We start from the raw sequence: 20,962 nt of genomic DNA, 5'->3' as shown, positions 1-20,962 counted from the left end.
GCTACTCAGAGGGTGATTTTCAGGTTGGTATCATTGGTGTTACCTGGGAACTTGGATGCAGAATCTCTTGCCTGATCCCAGACTTACTGCATCAGAATCGGCAGAGAAGCAACCTCTGGAGCCTTGTTCCTGTGCTCCTATGACTTCCTTTCCCAGAATGCACTGAAAGCAATTGCCCTTTACATCAACATTCATTCCTGGGTGGCCTATCAAACTCTCCTTGTTTCATTACCTGTTGACGATGGGATAACTTGGGGTTTGTGCTCCAATATCGAAGTGAATGAATTGTGTGACTTTAAGCCAACCACTTACCTCTCTGAGCCTCTATTTTCTTTCTTAAGCCAAATTTGTGATAATAACCATCCCTTCCCTGCCCACCTTAAAAGGTGGTCATAAAGACTGAAGTAAAGAATGTGAAATAGAGCCCACATGTTGTGAATGAAATGGTTGAGCCAGTGGTTTTCAACCTGGGCTGCAAATTGGAATCACCTGGGGAGTTTTCACACCTACTCATATCTGAGTTCCACTCCAGAGACTGATTTAATTGGTCTTGGGTAGGTCCTGGGCATCAGAAGTTTTTGAAATCTCCCCAGGTGATTCTAAAGTACATCCTAGGCTGAGACCACTGGAGAGATGGGGCTACTTAGTGCAGGAGGTAGCCTGGTCTTCTTGGTCAGGGGTCCATTTTCATCTCAGACTTTGAGTAAGAGGCAATTCTTAATAACTAAAAAATAGCCTAAAATGTGCCCACAATCACCAAGGTGTACAAGAAGTGTTTTTCCTGCAAGGAAAGGGCCTTCACGTGCCTGCCACATCATCATTTGGCCAGGACTGAGGACATTCCTGAGAGTGAGAGATTCATGGGCTGAGGGTAAGCAGTGATGACCTAAGAATACAAATGGGACCAGAACTATCCTCTTGGTCCTACTTACCAATTTCTTAGTTAGACATGGCGGACCGATGTCAATTCTTTCTGAATATCCCTTATTCATTATTTGTATCTAAATACAGTATTTCTATCTAAATAGAGTAACTATTTGCGGTTCCCAGGGCAGACTGCAGGTTCAAGGCCCTCTCAAAGACTTCCATTTTCCTCCTAAATACAGTCCCAGATAAAAGAAGCCCTTTGATACCAGGTAGACCTGGCTTGCTATTGGGAGTTAAAGTTCAGGTGCTCAGAGTGGGCAAAAAACTCTTTTGGTATTCGATTTTAATAGGACCAATTTCTATCGGGGTAACCTATAGGATAAAGTATTTTGTTAAATGCCTATTTATTGAATGCTAGAGAGCTGTGCTAGGCACTTGTACATATGCTATCTCATTTTATACTCACAACATTCCTTCCTGTGGATATTATCATACCCATTTTTCATATGTGGAATCTGAGGCTTAGATAGGTTAAGTCACCCATGGTCGCTGGACCCATATGCTGTGGAGCCAGTTTCCACACTATGGTCTGTGCTGTTTCTACCATATCTATAACGCTACATACACGTAGCATGTTATGGTAATACTTAAACCTTTTGTGGGTGTGTTGTGAAGGTTTTCTAGATCCTTGTTGCTCAAAGCGTGGTCTGTAAACCAGCAGTATTGGCATTGGGAACTTAATAAAAAATGCAGGGTCTCAAGTCCCACCCTAGGCCTGCTGAATCAGAATTTATATTTTAACAAGATCTTAGCTCAGACATACCTTCAGAATAGAGGAATTAGGGAAGTGGTGGGTTTTAAACCTTTGTCTCTGCCAGACAATTAGTATCGTGTGTGTGTACAGACACATACATATATACATGTATATACATACATGTGCATATATATGACAAGTGTATTCATGCAAATATGAGAAATCTTATTCAAATCCTAAATAATGTCTGTGAGAAATAACACTTGTTGGAGCCCATGACAATAAAAATGCTGATCCTTCTAGATACATCCAATAGATATAGGTTATAAATGATAGCTTTTGACTAATAACCTATTTTATATGCAGACAGAAAATAGGACAAGTGAAAAGAGACAACGCCAGGAGCATGCCACCAGCAATTATATTTTCTGGCTCCAGCAGGCCCTTTCACAAGGGCCTTTTCCCCTCCCTGTCGATGGGGTCCAATAGACTTTCCAATTACGTGCTACCAGTGTTTGTCATGTTATTAATTAAAGTTCTGTATGTAAAGCAAGAGAAGTATTGTGGCTAGGCCTAATGCTATTATTTCTCTCATGGCCCTTTCCTCCTCCAGAGGTAATTACTGCAATTTTATGCCTAGAATATGCCCTGTGTTTGCTATGCATACCTCGTGGTAACTTCACGACAATCTCTTGAATCCATTAAAAAAATATCAGCATGGAACTGAGGCTGAAATGGGACAAAAGAGACTCAATGGTATCAAATAATGCCCATTCTGCATTCAGCACTCCCAAATGTAGCAATGCTGTGAGGTGGAAGGTGCTACTTTTCTTCGTCTTTCTGAAGGGCTGTCTGAATTCCCACAGTAGAGACCAAACCAGGATGCACATTCTAGTGTGTATTTCACTTGAACAGAAGGAAATGCTTTCTAATAGAGAGAGATGCTCAAAGATGAGCTTGATATTCCCCACCCTGGGAGTCATCCAGCAGTGGCTGGGGAACCAGGATTGAAGTTGTTGTCAGGGAAATCCAAGCTTAGAATAAAGGTAAAGGCTCCTTCCCAACCTAAGATGCCACAGGGCTGTGGTATGGGTGTGAACTGGTAATTTTAAGAGTTCTTTGGCTTCTTATTAATAAGAGTTCCACAGTCTCTTATTAACTTTAATTAAGAGTGTTGACTCATTGCAAAACCCAGTGTTTTTGTATGCCATCTCCTACTTCACCTGGAAAAAATAAATACCAACTCTCCAGCTATAAATAGCCTAATGAAAAATCAACCCAACATAGCAAGAAGCAGGCCAGATGCAGATTTTTGATAACAAGCAAATAAAATGTGCTGGCAAATACTTGCAACTATGGAAGCTTAAGAAATGCTGGATTCCTGGCCATGTAGGAGACTTAAAAGATTGATATCCTGTCTGAAAATATCACCCCATGTCTCCTTCTTTCCAAGGCATCACATCAAAGCCAGAAACAGCCAGCCAGGGATGCCCCCTTTGTAAAAACACAGCAAGAAAACACGAAGGTTATACATAAAAAATAATAACTGTGGGATCCCTGGCTGGTGAAGTTATGGAATTACAGGTATTTTTTTTTCCTTCTTTAATCTCTTCTAATTTTTTTTACAATGAATATCCATTACTTTTTGATAACTAGAACAAGAATGATAAAGTAAATGTAGCATATGCGGTTATTAAAAGCATGTTGATGAAAAATAACACTGATGTAAGAAAATATAAATACAGAAGACATCAAATACTTATATGGTATGATGCAAAATTTGTATAAGCCCTTTTCACTCTGCTCAAATCTACGTCTATGTGTCTGGAAGGAAATGCACCAGTGTGGTAAGAGGGGTTACCTTTGGGGGGTAAGAGTGTGAGCAATTTCAATTCTCTTCATGCCTTCCTATATTTTCCTAATGTTCTGCAATGAACATAGAACACTTTTATAATCAGAAAAAACAATAAACACTATATTAAAAGTGGCAGCAAGGGAGGGTTCTGATGTCGTTTGAAAGTCGGAAAAAAAATGCTTTCTTTTCACCCCCTTCTGGGAGGATCAGTTTCTCTTGCCTGCAATATGTGGGCTTTTTGAGGAAGACCCAGGGAAGGTGGGGGCTTCTGGGGATTGAGTGATGCAGACGGAGCATGAGCTTTGAACTAAAACAGCCGTTCTGTCTTTATTTGTGGTATAATCTGTGCCTCTGTCTTCATCTGTAAAATGGGACCAATTGTACTCTGCTCAGGGAGTCGCTGGGGGACTTTAATAAGATTACAAAGCCCAGTGACCAGCCTACCAAATACATTTGATCAATGTTAGTTTTCTCCTCCTGTATGGGTAAGGGCAAGCAGGCAATACCATGCTAGAGATAAACAGCTCACAAAAGATAGAAAGGGACAGGGTGAAGGATGCTGTATTTAAACTTTTCAGTTCAGTGTTCTAGCATCCAGTTTCCTCAGAGAGTTATCTTTTCTGTCTTATGGGAAGAAAAAGGGTGATATTTTCTTTTGAGTTACATTTTGATGGTATGATTTTGGGCAAACAGCCTCCTCTGTACCTCTGTCTCTCTGTGCGTGATGGGGATGCTTCTGCGAAATAGCTCTGTAATCCTCTGGCTGGGGAACAGGATCAACTGTGCAGTGGAAGTCCTAGAACCTTTACAGACAACCAGTGGAAGGAGAATGGACCCCAGGCATGTGAGTGTTTGTGGGGGCCTGGAGCCACTTGGGGAGTATTTATTCTGACAGGTGGGGAGAGTCTGTGCTTGCAACAGGGTGTCCCCCTTGGGCATGGGACTTTGGAATGTGGTATAAGGATCTCCAGTAGGGGCCACAAGGGTCCATGATTAGCAGGTGGATTCTGAATGGGATCCAAATCTCCGCCAAGTGCCCAGGAGGATTTTATTCACACCCATGAGCCTTGACAGCAATTCTTCCTATGCCTCAGTTTCATCATGTAATAGCAGAGGGATTCATTTTGAATGGCTCGTAGGTATTAAATTAATTATGTCTGACTGCAATTACAATTGCTGTTGATTACTTTGGCCCATTAGCATGTGGCCTGGGAGTGTCAACCACATCATGATGAGTGGGGACAGAATGCTAGGTTCCAGTGGCTTCTCAGCTCTAGGTATGGAGGGGAGAATTATTTTGGCTCAGAAATCTCAGTGGGGCTACATTTGTTGGTATCTTGAGAATCCAAGGGGAGTGTCCTTGTTGGCTCCTATCCTGGGACAGGGTCATGTTCATAATTGAGGGGCTGTGTAATTAGTTAATTAATTAATGATTGATTAAGCAAATTCATTGGGCATGTCCTCCTGATACTAATCCTAGGCACTATGCAAAATAATGCCCCCAACCTGCCCGCATGTTACTATTGACTGAAAGGAGAAACAAGAACACACACAATGTCTGAATTCACGTTGGAGTGACTTCTTCCCGCCCGTGCAAAATAAGAAGAAAGAAGAAGAAGAATTGCTCCCATTACAAAGAGTTTTTACATTTTCATTTGGTCTTTGCAACAACCTCAGGCAGCAAGTACAACAGGTTTATACCCAGTTTTACCCCAGTTGGGGGGGGGTGACTCACGTGAGGTCACATGACTTGTAAGGGGCAGATCTGGGATTCAAACTCAGGTGACCTGAGTTAAGTTAGTGACTTAACTAGTGTTCGAAGATTTGGCTTTGGAGGTGGACAGAGGTTGGTTTAAATCCTGGGTCCTCCTCTTAGTAGCAGGGTGACCTTGGGCATGTCACTTAAGTTGTCAAGGCTCTAGGGTCTCTCTCTGTCAGTGAATGGGGGTCACGATTCCTCACAAGTCTGTTTTGGTAATGAGATAAAACAAGTGACATTCTTAGCACAGTCTTAGCCACATAATAAGGGATTGATATTTAAAAAATGCTCCCTCAGTTGGCTTATCAACTATGAAGCGTCCCTTCCTCAGACCCAGACTAAGGAAGGTTTCTTTTTCCCAAGAGTGCAAATGGTTAGGGTGTTTGAGGGCTAGAGTGAAGAACTTTGGCTTGCTTTTTAATGTAATTCAGCCAAGTGATCCATGAGTAACCTGGAGACCAGGACCTGTTATACTAAAAGCAAGTATTGTTAACTTTTCTGCTGAAAACACCTCAAAGAGATCCCAGATTCCTGTGGTCTATCTCCAGCATGACTGGCCACATGGTGGGTTTGAAATGAGTACTTGCTGCTTCACTGCCCGACCGCGAGCCCTCTGTGACCTTCCCTCCCTCACTCCTCCTGCCACGTATCTGCGTGCCCATCCAGCCCAGCCAAGTTCCAAGCTACCTCTCTGATCCCATCCCTGCAGCTGTCCACCCTTTGCATCCTGAGGGGGCCACCCCCTGACTACTTCAGGGGAGTGGCTGAGCAAATACCTTTGAAGTTAGAAGACTACAGTTTGAGTCCTGGTTTCTGTGTAGATTAGCCTGTGACTGGGGGGGTGTCTCCAAGCCCTGTGAGGCTCTTCCTCTGTAGAATGGGGAAGATCTCATTCACTTCACAGGGTGGCTGGGGAGGTGGGCAGGCTCTGTGGTCTTTGACATTATAGAGGATTCTTAATACAGGGTATGGGTATAATGTTATTACATGTGTCTGGGCTCATCATTTGAGACTGACAGTGGGTCCAAATCTCTTAGTCATCCAGTGGGTCTGTGGAAAAGCCATTTGGAAAATTCTTCTGGAACCACTTCTAACCTCCACCTCCTTCCCTTCTGATACAAAGTGGCATGTGCTTAGGCCCCAGGTTAAGGCTTTAAGAGCACTGTCTCCATCACAGGGGGTGTGAGGAGCTACCAGATCTAAGGTCCTCCTGGAGTTTCAGACACAGGTGAGAGTTAAGGTGACTTGTGGGGTGGGGGTGGGGGACAGGCACAGTTGAGATGGACTTTAGAGGTGACCAAGGCAGGGCAGATACTCTTCAAAACGCACCATTTATGGGCCTAATGGTGACCACGAGGGATGAAGTGAGATCACACAGGGTGAGGAAGCCTTTGAGATTCAAAGAAAGGCAGGCTGGAGCCCCCCTGGAAAGGGGGTTGGAGCTCTTCCTCTGGGCTTCTTAAACTGGGGGACATATGCCTTCCAGGTCTTTCTAGGGGGACCCAAAGCAACAGGGTAAACAGGGGTATCTTTCTGAAGTCTTGGCCATTCAATAGTAAGTAGTGAGTCCTGTTTTTGAGTGCAAAGAAACAGGCACATTCGAGGATCAGATGCAGAACCGGCATCCATTTTCAGGTGATAAAAAGAGATGTTAAAAGAAAAGGCAGGTGTGTGATGTTCTGCTCTGGGTCATTTGGCCAGACTCCCTTCCAGCCTTTGTGACTTCCTCTCTTTTCTCAGGCCATGCCCTATATACTGCAGCTGTCCCTTTCATAGTAGCCCACCCTCCCCCCCCCCACACCCCAGGGAAAGTGCAGATGCCTTTGTGTCTTAAGGACATGTGGCCACACTGCCAGCCAGCCGTGCATGATTGCAGGCTCCCTCCTCATTTGTGAAAATGTGACAATATCATCTCTTTGGGTGTCTGCTGCCAGGGTGGGAGTGGGGTGGGGATGGGCTGTGGAGAAAAGGGATTTTTGCTAGACTGGAAGAGGGTGCTCGCCATGCCCTTCCTGGTGGGGAGAGGAGCTGGTGGGGATGGAGGAGGGGGTGAGGGGCCCATCTGCTGCTGGGAGAGAATTAGCTTCCCTGGACCTTAGTCACTAAGCTGGGCAACATCCCCCTTCCCTTCTATTGCCAGGTCACCCAGGGTGGAACAGAGGCCAACTTCTCCAGACTCAGGACCCTCAGATAGGCCGACTCCAGACTTTGATATTGGAATCACCACAAAAGTCAGGTAATAATAGGAACACCAGCAGCAGCAGCAGAGGAGCAGAGGCCACATGTGCCATTTATTCAGCATCTCTATGTGTCCAGATCCAGGCAGGGCACTTTTGATGCCCCTCTGCTAGTTTCTCCTGACAGTCCTGCAGAGGATCCTGAGGCTGAGAAGGGTAAGGTGATTCACATAAGCTCCCCCTGGTACAAAGTGGCAGGACCCTGCCAAGGTCTAAGTGGCCTCCAAGCTCTGCTCTCCCCACCACACTACACTGCCTTGGAGGTGTTCCTTTGTTCTGGCCCTGCGTGACCAGCTGGGTTCCTTTGCACGTGGGTTATGTTGAGACTGTTGGGACATGGGGCAGGTGGGAGTCCGAGGGCACTGTGCTTCCTGTGGGGGCATCTCTATGTCCTTGCGGGCAGAGAGTGGACAGCCCAGCTGGAGGTTACATAGCTAGCATGGAGTCCTGCCTCTGTTCTTTGAAAGTTCCAAAGCAGGAAGAGGACAAGTGCAGGGAACACAGAGTGGAAAGCAATCCCCAGCAAATCCACTTGGCAAGTGCTGAGGCCTGGAGCTGTCCAAAGGTGGGCTGGCCTTCCTCGTGAGCATTCTGTCTCTGCAGTGCTGTCACAGCCTTAGGTGGGACGGGGGTTGGATTCCAGTTCCCAAACACCTGACCCAAGGAGCTCAGGCTTGTAAGAGGGGAGCTAGGGATGAGGTTAGCCTGGAACACCCCCCTAGCTCAGCTCTGGTCCGTATTTACAAAGAAGATGACTATAGCCCCCACAAGGTGTCTATGCAGCATTGCTTGGCCATACAAGGGCAGAGGCTGGTCCCGGGTGGAGCCTGGTAAGGACCAGCTTTCACTGGTCAGCAGTGAAATAGGATGAGTGAATAGAGAGAGGAGAGGGTTTCCTTCTCCCTAGATGGACACATGTTCTACAGAAGGTGGAACAGATCCAGAAAATGACAACCTTATTTAGGATCAAGACCATGAGGCCTCTTGGGACAGTTTTTCCTTCCTCGTTGGCTAAAACAAATGAGACCATGTGGGGCTAAGAATAAGGCACACACAAGGCATACATAACATTTGAATCTCCTAGGTGAGTAACAATGTCCTCTTAGCTGCTCAGGAATTAGGTCCATTGACTGGTCTCTGCCTGGGAAGACACTGACTGAGTAACTAGGGCTGCAAAATGGGGCAGTGTTTCCTTCCTGCCTCCAGAGAAGAGGAGTCTGTGGTGGGGTGGGCAGGGGTTCTGCTTAGGCAGGAGCAATGCCAGTCCTCAGGGATGCTGTGGAGGCCCACGGCAGCTCCTCCCATGCCGAGAAGTTACCACCTGCCCTCTGCAGGGGCAGGGAAGTGTGACAGAAAGAGCACAAGGCTCAGGCTACAAGGTCTGGGTTTGAGCTTGATTTTTTATTTACTGGCTATGCATCTCTGGGTGCATTTCTTTCCTGCCTTGTTGGGGTGGGCTGTTCCTGTCCCCTGGGCAGCCCTCTGTGTGCCCCCACCCAGATCTGCTCCGTAAGCAGGCTGAAGAGAATACCCTTGTCGAGGGTTCAGTGGGGGCTGCTAAAGGAAGAGCCTTATGGTTCTGTTTTCTCCTCTACCTCAAGCTATCCTGTAATAATTACTATTGCTCATCCTTGCTTTTTGCCTTTCCACGGAGGATTCTGCTGTTGAGTTTCATAAACTCTTAAAACATGGTAGTCAGAAAAGATCTCGTCTTCACCTTATGTGAAAGTTCTATTTGTCTGTCCCCCCACCCCGGGGAGGGACTGGGGTCAGCCTAAATAAACCTGAACAACACCAACCATGACTTGCCTACCTTATTTTGCTTTTGAGTTACAGTGAGATGCTAGATAACCCTCTGCCAGCCAAATCCCTGGAAGGATGGGCCCTGTGTCCAGGAATGATCACCACCATCCTGAAAAGTCTCACGGAGTCAACCAGAGAGCAATTTGCTGACAACTTCTCTGGCCTCCAGCCTTCAGGGCTCTGCCTGCCCTAGGGGGTTCCTTCTCAGTGGGGCTCTGAGAAGGGCTTAACAGATGGAAGAGGGCAAGTTCAGATGCCAGGCTGCTCTCTCCTGTCCCTCTGGGCCACATTTCCTGGTTTTAATGACACCAAATGGAGGTCTACTTCCCTGCAGGCCAGGTAGCTCGTGCAGACCTGAGGAGGCCTGCGTGGTGGCCTTCTGTCCTGATCTCAGTAGCCCCTAGGCCCATTGAAGCCAATGCCTTTATCACTACAGGGCTGATGTCAGGGGCAGGAAGGCCCCAGGTGTGTTCCAGGATCCCAGTGTCTGTGTGCATGCACTAGTATGTGGGGGGAGGGCAGAGGTGGCTATAGCTCCGGCAAGGTCAGAAAAACCAGCAGCTAGGAACTCACTTGCCCTTGGGTGCGGCCACCAATCAAGTGGTCACATCCCACTTCCTGGGCCCTTTTCCTTCCTGCAGCTCATAGAAGGAAAACCGCTTCCATGTTTTGAAGCGGGAAAGAGAATGAGGGAAGCCCAGTTTTCCTCCCCCCAGGCCTTGTTCTGTCCTGAGAACATGGTTTAAAATATTCTAGTCACAGGCAGGCTATTCAAATAAAATAGAATTTCAAACCGCACGGGGCTTGTTGAGACATTCAGGCTTCTGGGATGTGCGAAAGGCAGGAGGCGGGGCAGAGACAGCCCCTGCCACCCTCTGTCCCCTTCATTACCAGCGGCTGCAATACTAGACACATCCGAGTGTGTTTCCCAGCCAAGGCGGACAGAGCAGGTCTGACAGCAAGCGTGCACATGGAAGCCACCACAAGGCTCCCCTCCCCGGTGGCAACTTTAATTATTTGAACTGGAGCTCCGCAAAATAAAAATAAAATAAAATCTGAATATTGTAAGTGGATCTCCAGTTTCCCACAGAGAATAGCTTGGGGGAGGCGAAAAAAAAAATATATATATATATATAATACTCTCTCTTGTTTGTGGCTGGGCTAGGCAGAGGTCTTTAAATATTCATGCCCCATATGCAACTGTGTGGGGTGACGGAGAAGGAGACAGTGCCTGCATGAGGCCAGCCAGTAAGAGGTGCCAGGCCAGTAGTGGTGACTGCAGGCACCTGGAGGGAGGAGGCCGGAGCAGGCGTGCTTCTGGAAAAGCCTGGAAGCTGACTGGCACATCCTGGCTATGTCTCCACCACTGGTGGGCATCTGACCTGGTTCCAAATGGGCTCTGAGGGGGACTCTCCCAGTCCCTTCTGTCTCCACCACCTATGTCCCTAACCCTGTCATTGCTCACCACTTCTGACTCATCTTTATAAAAGGCAAGTTACGTCACACTATTTGGTACCATGGGTAGTGGAGAAAAAACTCTCTGCATGGACTCATAATGAATTTCTGTCACAAGTGGCAGGTGCATTTATGGTCAATTACTTTCAAGTGTCAGCGTGCCTCCAAATCACGGAGGGCGGGGGTTGAAATGGAGATTCCCAGGCCCCACTCGGGGGTGTCATCCAAGTGGCCTGGGATGGGGCCTAAGAATCCATCCTGATCACAATTTCCAAGTGACTGGAACTGGAGAGACAGAGACCTACTAGGCAGGTTGTAGCTAGATTTTTCAAGGAAACGCACAGAAGGTGACACCAGTTCCCTTTTGGGAATTCACCAATGACTGTAGGGTATCTTGAAGGAGTATTTTGAGAAATTCTGCAATTACTTCAACTCCCAGGAGGTGGAGGGACTCTAGGGCTCCCAGGACTGGTCTGCGTTTAGAGACGACACTCAGTGGTGGGCGTCAGCCCTGGAGCTTAGCCAGCCTCTTAGTCCCTGTGGGCTTGACCTTCACCAGAGACTTTTACCCGTCTCTACCCTGTACCTGTAGGGCCTAGGTACAGGAAGTGTCCCCTTCCCGTACCTGGGCCCCATAGCCAGGCCCCTTGAGGGCTGGTGGGGTTTGAAGACCCTGAGTTAACCTCACACAGTTCACACAGTGATGCAACATCCCGTCACTGACATTTGCCAACGTGGGAGGAAGAAATCAGCTTCATGCCTTCTGCATTTAGGATCTGAATCAAATAAATGGCAAGGCTTACAGACCTGGAAATGCATATTTCTATTTTGGTTATTTATTTTTCTGATGAAAACATTTCACCCCAACACTGGGGATTCAAGACCCATCAGCAATAGATGAATGGTCTGAAAATCTGAATGTGAACTAGCTGTGAGCTGAGAACAGAATGGAGTCACTGCCTTCCCTTCATTACTCCTGCTGAGTCGAGTTATGGAAAAGGGCAGGAAATAGCAGAAATAGCCCAGAGCAAATTTGACTGGAGGGAAAACAAAACAGGCCAGTAAAACAAAACACCTGTTTAAACTATCGATCAACCAAAGGTTATCAGGGAAATGATGAAGTATTTGAAAAATATCATTTTTAGCCTTGACATTTCTTATTCTAAAATTAGGCTCATGTTAAATACAGTGAAGAGTATATTTAAAAATCAAATTCTTTTAAGGATCCCCCTGACCTCTCAGGAAGGGTGACCATCTCTCCTCATTTAGATTTCCTCTTAAGAAGCCTTCCTTTCTAGGTGTCTGCTCTGGGTGGCATTGGGGTGTGGGGGGTGCTGAGAGATATCAGTGATCACTGTGTAATCTACAATCTGCATCAGATAGAGTGATTTCTCAAATACAAGTTAATGTAATGAATCTATTTATTTGTGCCCTGACTTCCTCCAAAAAGGACTTAAGGTGGCTCCCAGAGATACATAACATCTAGTAAGGTAACAGAAACTAACTAGAAAAGGGTGAGAAATTGGGTAAATGTTGAGTTAGAAGATCGAACCAGGAGTAAGGCTGATTACAGACTACACATCGTGAACCCCTATTTACTTACTAAAAGGGGAGCCTCAGATTTAACGTGACCGTTCTTCTGATTAAAAAAAAGTCACTGATACTTCTTTTCCATTCTTATCTGTTTTATGCTGGTGAGTTTTTATTTCATAAAAAGCCTGGAGGGCTTGAGTGTGGCTGTGTCCCTTAGCAGCGGAAGCCTGTTTCCCGGATCTCCCTGGGGCTTCGACCAGCCAGCGGAGGGGAAGCAAGTCTGCTCAGTCTCACAGTGTCCATAGCTTGAAAGGAAACGAATTGCTCAGGGGGCACATAGCTATTCCTGAAACAAAGCCAGGATGGGATTTCTCCTGTGAGTTTCCAGAAAGAGAGGACTGGCCAAATCTCAACTATGTGTTGGTTTTCTACAAAGTGCAAGATGTCGATGTGGTGCCGTGTGGTGGTGCAAAGAAGCACGGGCATGCAGAGCTCTCTGAGAACTTAGAATCTGGTTTTTGGCTCCCCCATCCTCCTTACCTATGTTTACTCAGGGTGCCGGGCACTGCTGGCTAACTACTGTCATGGTTATGATGTGCCAGCAGCCGTGATAAGCCCTGTATATGTATTAACCTATTTAATCTTCTCCTCTTTAGAGTAGGCACTCCTATTGTCTCACCTTACAGTGGGGAAACTGAGGCCCTGAGAGATTATTAACTGCCCAAGAAAATTGTGCAGCCAGTCAGTGGTGGAGCCTAGCTGGGACTCAGGCAATTGATTCCAGAGTCCATGAGTTGAATCACTGGATCGTGTTTGGGGTCTAAACGCATTTCTTGTTTTCTAGAGATTATGACCTACCACACTAAAAAGGTAACTGACATAGGAACCATCTGGGTAAGTGACTTTGGAGGGGACCTTACTGAATGCCACTGATGTCTTAGTGAAATTGATGTAGATCAAATTTTTGATGCTCTATAAAATCTGAAACGTATTACAAGAGCTTGATATTGTAGAAAGTCTTTTGTAGATCACTATTACCCTCCCCTGTTATGTTTTGGAAATATTTTCTGGGTTTGCTTAGATCAAGGCCCTGCTGCAAAGAGTTCAGTGTGGCTGAGCATGGGTGTTTGAGGTAAGATTCTCTGCAGATGGGACTCCACCATGTTGGTGCATGCTCTCTGCAAAGATGACAAAAATGCCATCGTATCCTCCCCCCAGGAGCACAAGCAGCCCAACCATCCAGGCTACTTTGCTGATGTTTGGGTTCATCTGGAAGCGCCCAAGGTGAGGGGTGGGAGGAGAAGTCCAGGAGGTAGGGGAGCACTGAGACTTGCCTCACATGGAGAGTTCTTCATCGGGGCGGGAAACGTAGTGCTGGTCACTGTAGCACTTTCAGAAGTAGGGACATCAGTAGTGCTGAGCAACAGAGCATGGCCTGGGGCAGAGAGAAAAAGAGTCAGAAATGCACCACCCTCATGCACTGAAGGGCCTTGGGGCTCTGCCCATTCTTCTTTAGGCGTGGTACACCTTTGAGGACACAGTTTTCTGCTGCCTCCAGTGGATAAGACAGCCTACTTGTCACCATCAATAAAACTTGGCTCACGCAAAGGTCTTCATTCCAAATGCCCTGCAATATCCCAGCACCATACATCTGGGCTACTGCATCCCTGACCTCCCAAGGTCACCAGCTTTAGCGCATAGCCCAGGAGCAGCCTGAAGCACGCTGACCTCTCCCAGCTCCTCCTCTCCCCATTACAGTCCTGTTGGCCCTCTGCCCTCCCGGGGTCTCCATGACCTTCACTTTTTTCCACCAGGTCATCCTGTGCCCTATGACATGAACAGGAAGTCATATTTCTTATGTTTTCTAAGCATGTATCTGCCTGAAAATCTGGGAGAACATAAACCCCCAACAACCCCACATGGCAGGGAAGAAGCAACTGTAAATCTCCAGGAACTACACAGGGTTTTGTAGGTGGTCAGTGCTATGGAGATGGGAGCCAGAGCACTCCCCCCAGCCTTTTAGGGGTGTCACAGAACCCTGTAAAGGACTTTACTCATTCAGTTCTGCTGTTCTTTCTTAGCAAAGTCTGATATTGGATTACTACCAAGTAACAAATTCAAGTGGGTCCAGAGCAGAGTAACCAAGACCAGCCAGCAATCCTAGAGGGCATACGGCCCATCCTTGAGGAAGAATCTGTGACTAGGGAGAGAAAGATTCTCCTGTGGTGGGTGGGTAGCAGCTATTGCCTTCAAATATCTGAAGAGCTGCTTTGGTGAGACAGAGAGTAGTTGAGTTCTGTGGGGCTCCAGGAGACAGAAAGTATGATCCGTGGGTAGAATTTACAGAGTGGTGGAGCTTCTCTCCAGGAAAGGAACACTGGTCTTTGACAGAAGGACTGCTTTAGGAGGCAGTGAAAGCCCAGTCCCTAGAGCTACTGAGCCAGGGTTGGATGCTTATTTGCTATGGGTGCTGTTGGGGGCTTCCAAACAGCAGAAACATGACGATCATGTCTGACTTCGAGCTCTGTGTCTGTTCTCTGCTCCTCAGTAAGGTGCTGAGGATGATACAGTGTGGGATCAGGAGGAGAAACGGGAGCTCCAGGGGCCTTCTCTCTGCTGAGGGGCCTGCAGAACTCTCCTGGGGCTGTGGTAACTCAGCCTGCTTCCTCACGGTCAAAGCCAGCTCTTTCAGGAGCAGTTAGCCAGGATAGGACCGCACGGGTTCTAGGATCCCCAGTGGTTGATCAGGACATGGTTCTCTCTCACACCTTAATCATCATCATCATCATCATTATTAATTCTTAAAGGGATCCAAAGATGTATGATCTTTGCTTGGAGAGAGGGATTTGGTACACGGGACTATAGCTCCACAAAGAGCAGACAAATGCAGGGGAGGGAAGGAGAGAGAGAGCCCCCGCCTCTAAGCCCAGCTCTATCCTGCAGAGAGGATAGGATAGGACCTGCTCAGGCCTAGTACTGGGTACAGCCCAAGGCTGGGCCCGTGGACGGGTGGTCTGGCTTCTCCAGCAGCCTGAACTTGGGAGCTGTGTTGGCCTCACAGGCCTTCCCTTGTTCCATGACCCACCTGTGTCTCCAGGTGTGGAGTCAGCTCACCTAGGTGTGGGTGGCCATCTCTTGGATGTGTGGAGGTCCCTGCCCTCTGGAAGCCAAGCAGAGGCAGGGGGAGGAGAGGCTCTGGCACTGGGAGTGTGGGAGTTGCCAGCTTGAGCTGGGCAAGGATGGTGGGTATGGCTGAGGAAGCTGGGCTCCAGGGAACAGATCAGATGTGGGGCAAGATTCTCAGGGCACAACCCTGGGCCCAATGACATAAAGCCTCCCTGTGCCTCAGCCTCCCCATAGAGAGCTAGAGTTTTCCTTACCTCTCAGTGAGTTATGCGCCAGACACATAGTAGGTCCTTAACAAACACTTGTTGAATGAATGGATTATTACTATTGTTGCCACTATTCTTCTTATCTTTTAGCTAATCCTTCATCCAGATTCTCATCTTAGGGAACAAAAGGGGAGACTACCTTGTCCTGATTTAATCATTCTGAAGCCTGGGAGGTCTGAAGAGGGAACTGTGTGTGAACACCTCAAGGCAAGCTTTGGGCAGTCACCTGCGCTGGGGTGGGGAGGTCACCCTGCAGGGGTGGAGAGCTCCAGCTTCTCTGGGGTGGTGCCCTAAATCTCTTGTCTGGCCAGATGGGCACCAGGGGGAAGGGAAAAGAGCAGCAGTACCTTGGTGGTCCTGGACCCGGGCATCCTTCAGGGTCCTGACCTGCCACCGGGAGGTGTGGGGTGCGAGCGTGCCCTGGGTCCAGCCACAGAAGCCATCTTCGAAGTTGCAGTAAAACCCAGCAGGGAGTTTACCTGCAACAAGAGCACAGGGATATGGTCATTTCCAGGATGGCTAAAAGCAAAATATGCCAATGTCAAGTAAGATGAGTCAGGCATGACCAAAGTATCCTTATCAACAACAGCTCCCTAGCTGGACCCTTGATTCTAATGATACTGATGACAATGAAAAGAAGCCCCAGTCCTTAACTGGTACATGTGAAGGTTTACAATTTTTCTGATCTTCAGAAAATAAAATAGCAGTAAAAAGAAATAATAGTGTGGCAGCATGGGGATAAACCAGTTTTATATGTGAGAGAGGAGAGCTCAGGAATGTTAAACAATCTGACCAAGGTCACACAGCCAGCAGGTAACACAGGATCCCTGGCTCTAGCCCTAAGATCTGCTTCTGAATCTGTGCTCCTTATTCTGATCGAGCACGAATGTTACCCCAGGAGAAGGCACTGGAACAGATTTCTGATGGCAGACACAATGACAAGAATGTGATGGTGGCAGGGGTAGAGTTGGTGGGAGTTGGTTGCGTCCTTCAAGTCACCCCCGTCTGCAGAGACACATATTGCTCAAATTTTCTATTTGTTTCACTTTCTTTCCCACCCCCCTTCCAATTAAGAGAAGCCACATGAATAGCTCCAGCCCATGGAATGTGAGCAGAAGTGATGTGTGTCTCTTCTGGATGGAGGCTGTGGAGAGCCCCTGTGCAATTCTTTGGTCTCTCTCTCCCTGCTCAGGTGGCCAAGGGGCATTCCCGTCCCTGAGACCACTGCTGTCAGATGGTGGGGCCTGGGGCCCCGAGAGATCCTGTGGAGCCCCCCGCTTTGGTGCATAGGTACTGTCAATGTTATGTTAGCCCCTGAAATTTAGGAATGGCTTATTACTGCTCTAACCTACCTTATCCCAATCAAGCAATGCCAGCCATGGGGCCTTTTTATATCATCTGTTGACTCAGCATAAAGGGCCCTGTTACCCTTTTCTCTATATCAAGCTGACCTCAGGTCCCATTGAAAAGGCCACAATCAGCTTTATGAGCATATATTTCCCAGGTGCCCTCAGAAGGGGGAGGAAAGGAGAAGAGGGTCAGAGAGAACTCACATTCTGCAGCTTGCTCAGAGAATGGCTGCAGGGAAGGCACCCAGCCCCGAGGAGCTGGTGGGCCATCCTAGGCTATTCCGATAGCACCAACGGCCCCAGGCCAGGCTGGGGAGAAGCAGCAGGGCTAAGTCTCTGAGCAGGAGGAAAGGCGCTCTAGCTGGACCCACTGCTCTCTGTGTCCTTCCTCTGTCTCAGCCTTCCCGGCAATGGCAGGCTGACAAAGAGGGCCCTAACGCTTCCTGGCTGTGACAGCACCTTAGTGAATTATTACTCATTTCCCCCTGATTCTCTGTGCATTTCACACAGAGGCAGAATTATAAATTAAAACCGGCTGTCACTGACTTTGAGCATCTCTTCCCATTTATACCCCCCTGAAGAAATCATTTTCCCCCAAGCCCCGCATGTTCCTCTGATTAAAAATCCAAAAGCTAAGGAGATCTTTCTGTTTTATTTTTTATGCCCCCTCAAGGGACCCCACATCCACTTCTTTTGCAAAAACTAACTGGTAGCTGGAAGTGACCTTCCATGAAGCGTCCTTTACAAGTGTGCTTTCAACCAGGAACCATGATGGAAGATTCTAGCAGGTAATGGCTCCTGGTAGAAGAAGGAGCTGGGTTGAAGCCTTTTACAGCTTATCACTCCCTCCTTCCCCTTTTAGAAGGCAGAGACAGAGAAGTCAGCCCAACTATGGATGTCGATACCTCAATGGTCCTGGGATCTGGATCCCTGGTTCTAGCCCTAACCTGCTGCTTTCTGCTGGTGACTCTAGGCAAGGCACTTCTTTTCCTCAAACACTTAGCTCCCTCATCTGTAAAATAGGGTAATAGTAGTGCCTATTTCACAGGGCTGTTTTGAGGGTAAAATAAGGCAGAGTGTGGAATTTTGTAAACAGAGTTGAGCAAATACAGAGTGGTGGTGGCATTACTAGTCATTGTTCACTCCTGGCTCAGGGGACCTTGTCAGAGGATGAACTGACATAGCCAACACTGCCCTGGGGGCAGAGACAGGTCCCTCAGCTGCCTCTCTAGAAATGCCCATGGTAGCTCTGCCTATGCCTTCCACCTGAACAGGAATGAGGAAAGCCATTGGCACTCTCCACCTTCTGGAAGCCCACCCTTGTCCTAGCTTTGCACAGGATCCAGGGTGAGCTGGGATTGGAAGCCGCTTTCTTTACGGCTGATTGAATAAAGAGGAATTAGACAAAATAGTTGGGTCGGTGGACAATTTATGTGATCCTGAAAACCTTGCAGAGTGGGATGGGGTGCAGGAGGAGAGGGTTACTGCCACTTGCCAGCACAGCAGGTGTGTGCTCAGGGAGAAGCCACTCCCAAGGAAGCTGGTGGGGTGGGGGACATCAGAACCCTTGATGGATTAGGCCAGGTTTGGGACACTGCTGTCAGGGCCAATGGCTGAGCACAACGTTGGCACACGGAGTTGAGTACGATGGTTTCAACTCCTTTGATGATGCCTTTCTCCTCTCATTCACCCCAAGCACCTACTCAGCGCTTGCCATGCTGTAGGACTGACATACTTCTTTGCTGAATACAAGGGGAGTGGATTCAGGCATCTAACCCTTCACTATTCAAAATGTGGCTGAAGGACCAGCCACACCAGCGTCACCGGTGAAACTGTTAGAAGTGTGCAATCTCAGGTCCACCACCCCCATCACCACCTACTGAGTCAAAATCTGCATTTTTAATGTTTTCCAGGTGGTTCCTAGGCACCTTGGTGGCTGAGAAGCACTGCCCTATCTGATCCTCTTACTTCACTGGCTGAATGGCCAAGTCAGGCTATGTGGGGGTCAATCAATCAATCCTGCAACATTTGGCAATTATGACACCTGATTCCATTGTAAGAGAGACAAATTGGTAGGGTCACGAAGATGTGGCCTCAGCAGAAGTTACAGGAAGCTGCCAAGTGTAAACTCCAGGCCAAATGACACTACTTCTTTTCCTTCCTGCATGACAGCTCTGTTAACATTTTTGATAAATACGTGTTATACATTTCCATGAAAATATAGAGTCATGGGAAAAAATGCTAGAAGAAATACATCATCATATTATGGTTATCTCTGAATGTCTGAGAGGGAGGATTAGAGGCAGTAGTTATTTTCTCCTGTGTACTTTTCTAGTTTTTCCAAATATTTTACAACCAACATGTTTTATTTTACAATAAAGAAATAAACTTTGAAAAATTGCTTTTGCCTGTCAGGAAGAGAATCCCCACCAAACAGATGAGATTATTGGTTATGTGAAGGGGAAGTGAGTCAATGACCTATCAGGGGACAAAGTGGAGACACCTGACCCTTTTCTGGGGCATCCCACACCACTGAAGCCGTTGTTTGACACACAGGGAACCCTCAACACACCCTTTTACGGGTTCCAGTGTTCCGGGATACCTCACTTGGATCAGCAATGCTTAACTGGAAAGCAGGAAGGAGGATGGCATGTGTTTGTGGTTTGAAGGATGTGGTGTGAATGGACACATTCATGATTGGATGCAGAAGGGCAAGGCACTGCCACCTCCATGTCAGGTCTCCCACTTATCCTGGCTTGAAATGTTGCTCAAGGTTGAGTGTAATAATCTGAATGAAGCTGTGTGTGGACTTCCTTCTGGAGCAAGTGTGGGGAGTTGAGGCTGGGGTTGATGGCATACAACCTACTCCCCCCACTCCCCCCAAATTCCAGCCATGGCAGGACATAGTTGACTGCATTGGCTAGAGATTCATGACCCTCATGCAGGTTCCTTAGAACTGGACATTCCCAGCAAGGCTTGGGTGGCCAGCTTCCCAGAGAAGACATTCTAACAGGTTCCAGACTACCTGGTAAGGATGAGGTCCTAAATGCATCACAAACATCAAGACATCAGTGGGTGTCATGTTCCAAGTCATATTACAGCGAGAAAATAGGCCCAGAGGGTGAAGATAAATGATCTGAGGCCCCCTCTCCCCCACTTAGAAATGTGGTGGCAGAGCCCTGGACCTTCCCTGACTTTTTCCCTTCCTCCTCTTTTTCCTGGGTAGATACGTAGCTAGTGTTGGGCTTGCATAATCAACCACTGGAAACTCAGATAACAAATGAGTCTGGCTTGCAGTGGTTCACGCTGGCTAACAGCTTCATGGACTTTAGCTTCCTTATCTCTAAGAAGGGTATAGTAGCACCTCATAGGATTGTTCTGAGGACGAAATAAATTCATACATGAAAAGTATCTGGCACCCAGTAAATGCTCAATAAGTGTTCTTCTTCTTCTTCTTCTTCTTCTTCTTCTTCTTCTTCTTCTTCTTCTTCATGGGGATGTTTTCTAGAATCAACACTGGTCAATGTGATGGGAAAACTGCAAAAATGCCAGACAAAATGGGACACACTAGAAAGGAAAGAATATTTGCTAAGAGTACTGCCAAGATCAGAGTGGCAAAAAGATCGAAATAACCCTCCTTCTGAATTGAACTTCTCTTCCTAGCAACTGATTTCTGTAGCAAAGAACTCAGTAGGGGTTTCTCCAGGGTAGAACTGCCATTCTGAGAGCTGGTCAGAGCAGCTTTTCAAGTGTGGCTGGAAAGGTCTCTGGGCCTCAGGAACCTGCCCTCCATTCTGGAGCCAGGCTGTCCTCAAGCTTGGAGTTGGCCTTGGAAATCCATTAACAGCAGCCCTAGAATGGTAAGAGAATGCCCCGAGCCTACAGTAATGGGCTGGATCCCACAGACTCATCACTCTAATCATGGCTCTGCTCCTGACATGCTGTGTGACCCTGAACA

At 47.5% G+C, this 20,962-nt stretch overlaps 1 protein-coding gene across 3 annotated transcripts in view; it reads right to left on the bottom strand.

Moving 5' to 3' along the window:
• ALK (ALK receptor tyrosine kinase) overlaps positions 1 to 20,962 on the bottom strand; it is an 815,814-nt gene that overhangs the window by 103,205 nt on the left and 691,647 nt on the right. For all 3 annotated transcript variants that reach the window (XM_045054731.1, XM_045054732.1, XM_003984359.6), the window contains 2 exons: positions 16,003 to 16,134; positions 13,598 to 13,698 (listed from right to left, as the gene is read on the bottom strand). In XM_045054731.1, the coding sequence (XP_044910666.1) occupies positions 13,598 to 13,698; positions 16,003 to 16,134 (233 nt within the window). The remainder of the gene's footprint in view (positions 1 to 13,597; positions 13,699 to 16,002; positions 16,135 to 20,962) is intronic.

This window comes from Felis catus, chromosome A3 (assembly GCF_018350175.1).
Source record: "Felis catus isolate Fca126 chromosome A3, F.catus_Fca126_mat1.0, whole genome shotgun sequence".
NCBI classification, from domain to species: domain Eukaryota; kingdom Metazoa; phylum Chordata; class Mammalia; order Carnivora; family Felidae; genus Felis; species Felis catus.
The sequence above is the reverse complement of the archived record's forward strand: the minus strand, read 5'-3'. Positions and strand labels throughout refer to the sequence as shown.